The sequence below is a fragment of the Danio aesculapii genome, chromosome 25 (assembly GCF_903798145.1).
Source record: "Danio aesculapii chromosome 25, fDanAes4.1, whole genome shotgun sequence".
Classification (NCBI taxonomy): domain Eukaryota; kingdom Metazoa; phylum Chordata; class Actinopteri; order Cypriniformes; family Danionidae; genus Danio; species Danio aesculapii.
The window spans coordinates 17985204-17992068 of record NC_079459.1 but is presented as its reverse complement, the minus strand read 5'-3'; the positions used below and the strand labels follow the sequence as shown (position 1 = coordinate 17992068).

At 32.2% G+C, this 6865-nt stretch overlaps 1 protein-coding gene across 1 annotated transcript; it reads right to left on the bottom strand.

The window, feature by feature from the left end:
* Positions 1–1289: 1289 nt before the first annotated feature.
* On the bottom strand, positions 1290–5890 carry tnni4b.2 (troponin I4b, tandem duplicate 2). The gene is made up of 6 exons (XM_056452182.1): positions 5787–5890; positions 5571–5702; positions 3348–3437; positions 3089–3262; positions 2904–2993; positions 1290–1528 (listed from the first exon to the last, which is right to left on the bottom strand). Exons 2-5 carry the CDS (start codon positions 5673–5675, stop codon positions 2907–2909), a joined length of 456 nt encoding a protein of 151 aa, XP_056308157.1. The 5' UTR covers positions 5676–5702; positions 5787–5890; the 3' UTR covers positions 1290–1528; positions 2904–2906.
* Positions 5891–6865: the final 975 nt, after the last annotated feature.

Genomic DNA, 6865 nt, shown 5'->3' with positions numbered 1-6865 from the left:
TTTTGATATTTGAACTATAGAAACAAGACAGAAACAGTTTTTGCAGTGTACTCTCTTGCTTTCGCTCACTCCCTCTTCTCTCCATGATTTCTGGGATTTTGTATCTAATTTGCAGGCATCGGGGATCCACTATGAATATATACTGGAGTTTTCCTGAAGCTTCCAGGACAGGTGAGATGTCTCCAACAAACAATAGCTGAGACTACAACTATATAACACTAACATCATTTTCACTTTCAATTTTTTTTCCAGCTGATAAACAATATAAATTTAATCAGCTGATCAAAATCCATTCTGCTTTGACAAGCTTAAATGTTTAAAAGAACACTCTACTTTTTGTTCTTTATTAATAGGCTCAGTTTACAACTGTTAAACAGATAAGTTTTACTGGGTTTGAATCCATCCATCTCATCGCCGAGTCTGAATGGGTCACTTTTAGTTTAGCATAAATCATTTAATGGCATTAGATTACTAGCATCTCCCTTAAGAAATGTAATAGTATTATATTATATGTAATACCCTTTCTATTTATAACAGTAAAAATGATTAAGTTAACTTAATTGATTTGTGTTGGGATGACATGAAGGAATTATGTGAAACCCAGCTTCTTTTTTTTTTTACAGTGTATATAGCAAATGAAGCATGCTGAAGCTCTTTAAAATATGATGGATTCTGATTTATTGTGTATCAGCTGGAAAAAAAATTTGGTTTGACTCTTTAAAGCTTGACTCTTCTGTAGTTGTGTACTTAGACAGACAGAAAATCTGTTATTTTTCCAGCATAATAATCAATGAATTTTGCTGCCGTGGCATAGCTGCAGCGGGTGCAATCATATTACACAGCACCTGACTGGATGTAGCTTCCATCAATATAACCAACATGGCCACCTGCTTGCACTTGGAGAAGGTGACAAAACACCAGTGTGCTCTTATAATAAACTGACAATGTTGTGCTTATTTTTATGGTTATTGTCCTTGGCATGAGCAGGCCTTTATTCAAGCTGCTGATTTCATTCATTTTACTTTGATGCATTATTTTGAAAAAACTAGAGCAATTTTTTCACTTCCAAATATTTACAAATACAGTTGATTAATGTCAGATATGTTATGTCTGTTATGGGTGAGGTCAAATAAACAAATGCTCATGGCAAGGTCAGGACCTACAGCTCTTGCTACATTTAGAACTGTTATAGCTAAACATCTCCACAAGTCTTTTGAACTGCTTCATCTTTGAAGTCTTTAATAGCAGGTTCTTATTGCAGGCAGTTTTTAAAAGAAATAAACAAAATGTTTAGTCTTTTTTGATCTGTATTTATTTTTAAGACAGAAAAAAGATCACATGAATCATTTAGCAGCACATCAAGGATTTATTCTCTTTCTAAATAGCTTTTAAACCTCTCAAATCGAAAGTAAACAAGATCTTAAGCTCTTGTTGGAATATTTGTCATTATGCATTTTATGAACTTGCAATGATTTATACATTATTTTAAAGACATTTTTTCTGCTGTCAGATCTTCTTATGTCAGATCCTGTAAGAAAACAAATAAAATTTAGTGCGTTCAGGTCAAAATATTCCAGATACAACGTTCTTAACCAAAAGATAACTAAAGGGGCTACATGTTAGAATTTTTATAAAATTTTATTTTTTTTATTAATCACTTTGTTATTGGTTTATAGGAAGATCTAATTATGATCTCAAACATATTTAATAATCAGATTATCATAATGTTCATTTCATTTATTTTAGCTTTCGTTATGATGCAGAGCTTGTGCAAACATTTGCATATTGATTGCTGTGAGATGCTTTTTTAATGGCTGCTTTCTCAATTCTGTCATTTTATTTTGTTTGCTCGCTTATTCTGATGGAAGTGTGCAACACATATTTAGATATTCATCTAAAAAGCAGTTTTTCCCTAAATAAACAGTTTTTTTTGCATTAATACACAAACTAATATTTTTGTATCATTTATATAATATTTATTTAATTTTTTATTATTCATGTACAGTTCATACATAACTCACAAACAGAAGGAAATAAACATTATATTTAATGCTATGGAACTTGTTATTACATCTTAAAAGATTTTGCTATAACCCCGAAAGGACATACATCATGGAAAGAGACGTTAGTTTAATGTGTGTTTTTCATCTCGTATTTCATCTGTATCTAACACAGTTACTGCTTTTTATAAATATTTTAAAAATATATGATTTAAAATCATGGATTTAAGCTTGTATTTCTTTTCAGGTACTATAGTAATAGTATTTTTTTTTTTTTGTTTGTCAAATTATTACATTTAGATGCATTATATTGTTTTCAAAATTAAATAGGAGTAAAAAGACTATATCAGAAGAATGAAATCAGTATTAACAATCAAATTCATTTATACACTGTTGTGATGCCAAACAAAATAATTCATTGAAGTATATTTAATATGCATAACATGCAAATTAATGTTGTACTTTTAAATTTTTGAAAATAAAAATTGTGATATTATTGAAATAAAATGATCCTCTATAATGTGATCATTGACACTGAATTATTCATTCAGTTGATTCATTCAAACTGCTGATTTATTGAGAAGCAAAGCAAGTAACTTTATAAATGGACTATTAAATCATGAACTCATTTGATTCATTCATAAATTAGTGTGTAAATTAAAACAATAATTCATCAATACACACCACTGTTTAGCACTGCATATGCACATTTGTTCTGAACAACTTGAAATATTATTACAAACGGACTTTGCATTACTTTTTGTTGGTGACATTGTGTTTCTGCAGTTCACTTATTGACTACAGATGTTGCTATTAACAAAAATAGCCTTTTAAATTTTTATTTTATAGTGAACACATAGCCCTTTTTAAAAATTAGTTGAAAAGTTTCCCTGTTTATATTACCTTTTATTGTCCAGCATCAAACAGTTTCTTCCTGCCCTCCATTCCAGACATGGCCTCCACATTCTTACGCCAATCGGTCACCTCTTCTTTCTATAGGAGGAGTACGTGTAACAGTAGGTGTGTTAAAATAGCACCAAAATGCATATTTTGTACGAACACATTTCAATGCACATTACAAAACTTACCTTCTCCTCTTCTTTCTTGACTGTCTTAAGGTTGGCTTTGAAATCCACAGACTCTTTGACCTTGGAGCCCAAAAGAGCACCCAGCATAGCATCAGCAGAGATCTTCACTCGCTTCAGCGCTGGTCTCTTCATTTTACCTCTGAGTTCGGTAATCTTGATGTTCAAATCAGTAATCTGACAGAGACATATGCATTTATAGGATTAACATAAAGTCCAACATGTAGCAAGGTGACTCCGCTGAGGGTGCAGTATACTGTACCTCTTTTTCATTTTTAGACACCTTGGCTGAGATGTCATACCTCTCTTCATCTACAACATCAATCTTCTGATGGAGGTCTCTGCAGAGAGCCTGAAAATGAAGTACTGTATGAAAAAATGAACTTGGGAAATTGTTGGGTTGCTTGTCAATGCTATTTCTAACGAAACTTTACTGAAGCATTTTTACAAATTTAAGTGTGTTTTTTTTAATTTCATACTTTTTTTTACCAATTAAATTTAATTAGAGTGAATAATACACATCTAGTTGTTTCTGAACACAAATTAAGACTTTATAGATGAAATCCAGGAGCTCTCTATACAGCCCCGGTCAAAGATGTTCAAATTCCAGAAAAGGAAATATCAAAAATATTGTCGAAACATTACATGTAACCTCAGTGGTTCAACTGTAATCATCAGAAGCTCCAAGAACACTTTTGTGTGGCATAAAAATGTAAAAACATGTGTTTGCAAATCTTTTCTCTACCTTGTTAGGTAGTCAGGGAATGTATTTATTACAGGCAGTATGACGTATTACCTTAACAGTCAGCAGTGTGACACGTAAGCGTCATATTGGGTAAACGTGCACCCTGAGCTAAAACAGAAGATATAACAAAGTTGTTTTTACAGATTTTTGGTCACATAAAATTGTTTAAATGTTAATATTGATTATATTTTAAGTTCTTTTTTTGGACTTCGAATGTCTGTCTATAGGGCATGGGAGAGCTCTTGGATTTAATCTAAAATACAACCCCAAATCAGAAAAAGTTGGGACAGTATGGAAAACCCAAATAAAAAAGAAAGAAGGGATTTCAATTTGTTTGCAGACAATATGAACACAAAATATTTAATGTTTTGTCTGGTCAGCTTAATTTCATCTGTAAATATACATCCTTTCCTGCCATTGAGACCCGCAACACATTTAAAAAAAAGTTGGATCACAATCAGTTTAGGGCTAGTAATCAGGTAAATGGTCAAATAATGATGTGATTTGAAACGGGTCATGTCAACCGGTGATTATAATTATGATTTGGTACAAAACCATCATCCAAGAAAGGTCTAGTCCTTTAGGAGCAAAGATAGGCCGAGGATTGCCAGTTTGCAAACAGATGTTCCTCAAAGAAAGACAAGAAGACATTTGAATATTTCACCTTCAACAGTACATAACATAATTAAAATATTTAGGAATCTGGAGGAATTTCAGTGTGTAAAGGGCAAGGGCACAAGCCTAAGCTGAACAACCGTGATCTATGATCCCTCAGGCAGCACTGCATCAAGAATTGTCATTCATCTATAAGCAATATCACCACATGGGCTTAGGAATACTTTGGCAAACCTTTGTCAAGTACCACAATAGTAGTTACATCCACAAATGCCAGTGAAAACTGTACTGTGCCAAAAGGTAGCCCTATGTTAACGGTGTCCAGAAGCACTGTCGACGTGTGTGGTCAGATAAATAAGTATTTCAGGTATTTTTTTGGGAGAAATGGACACCGTGGGCTCTGACCAAAGAAGAAAAGGATAATCCAGCAACAAGTCCAGCAACAAGTCCAAAAGTCAGGGTCTGTCATGGTATGGGGGTTGTGTCCTTGGCAAAGGTAACTTGCACTTCTGTGATGGTACCCTTAATCCTGAAAAGCACTTAGAGATTTTGAAGCACAATATGCTGCCTCCTTTTTCAACAAGACAATGCAAAATCACATTCTGCACACATTAAAAAAAGGTTGAAGAAGATGAGGATGCAGGTACTTGACTGGCCTGTCTGTAGTCCCGACCTGTTTCTAATAGAGAATGTGTGGTGCATTCTGAAACACAAAATGCAACAATGAAAACCCTGTTGTTTGGAACAAAACTACACCTGAAACACTTCCTCATTTGGTATCTTCAGTCCCTAAACGTCTTGGAATAAACTAAGTTTAGAAAAACATGTTTATTTAAAAACAAACAAACAAACAAAAATAAAACAATAGCAGTCATGAGGAACACATTAAATAATGTTTGTCGTATTGTCTGCAATGAAATACAAGTCAAACTTTTTTTATTTGCGTTTTTCATACTGTCCCAACTTTTTTGATTTGGGGTTGTATTTTAATTTATAGTAATTAATAACAGAATTAAAATGTTTAGGTGTACTTATCATTTAATCTAAAAAAAAAACTGTTAAACTAAATGATCTTATTCAATGAAATAATAATTCTAAAAAGTTTAAAAAAATAAACTAAAATACCTGAAGGTCTTGAACCGACAGACCAGACAACTGCAGAGGTGGGACTCTTTCAGCCAAGGTGTTCTCTCTCTCTGTTTGCTTATCTTCTTTTTCAGTTACAAGCATAGCACATGCTTTCTTCAGTAGCTTTGTCTGAGGCAAAACATACTCAAAATCATTCATTTCAAATGCTTCACCTTTAGATATCCTTTCTGTAAAGCAGACAGAACCTGATACCTTTAAGAACAACCTCCTGGATGCTGAAATTTTAGATTTGGGTCTCTGTAAAAAAAATAAGCAGAATTATTACATTTAATTCAATTTAAATACAAAATGTCTGAAATTCTTATTGCGGAATAAAGCGCACTTACCTGGCTACATTGGTGATTTTTTTAAATTTTGAAAAGGAATGAAAGTACCAATGTGTTAAACATTTTAAGTAATATACAGCAGTAAAAATTGTATGCATAGATACTAAATACTACTTACGCTTCAGACATTATGAACTTCTAAGTGAATGGCAAATCACTAGTCAAAATCTGAAACATAAAGATTGGTGACTAATTATTATAATTAGAAATGCTGCATGGAGTCATATATGTTTTAGCAACATATCATACAAATTTTATCTAATATTTCTAGTTATCGCTATTCACAGTACATCAAACTCGCTAAAAATGTTATATTGAACTTTGTATAACCTAAACAGTGTAGCTGAAACCTGATTAACCTGATTAAAAGAGGTTTAAGTGACAAAAAATTTATATAATTTTTACAGTGAACAGTTTACCAAAGGTACTTTTTTGATATTTAAGTAGATATACCTACTAAGATAAAGCAGGTTGAGATCTACTTTACACCTTAAAGTAAATATGTAAAAAAACAGAAAAAGATTTACAGTTAAACACCTGTACCATCATTTGCATAAGGCACAGAGTCAATATATTGTTTTAAACTACTAAAATGACAATAAAATTCAATATGTTAAACTTTGCGCCATCAAAAGTTGTTGCCTGTCCCATCATGCAATTCAGAAGTGAAATTAGATATATTTTTTATATACAGTGTATTTAAAATAAACAAGCAATACATTTAATTGAAAATTGAAACATATTGTCTAACATACACCAGCAAATAAATAAATGAAATATGAATTGTTATATATTCAATTGCCCCTATAGACATAAGTTAAATGAAATGCAGATTGAGATATTTACTTTAACATCCTACAGCTTCAGAAGAGATTTCAACCAATGTAACCAATCATGTCACATCAAAGTTTTCAAAGACCAAACTATCCTCGCTATGCCCCACAT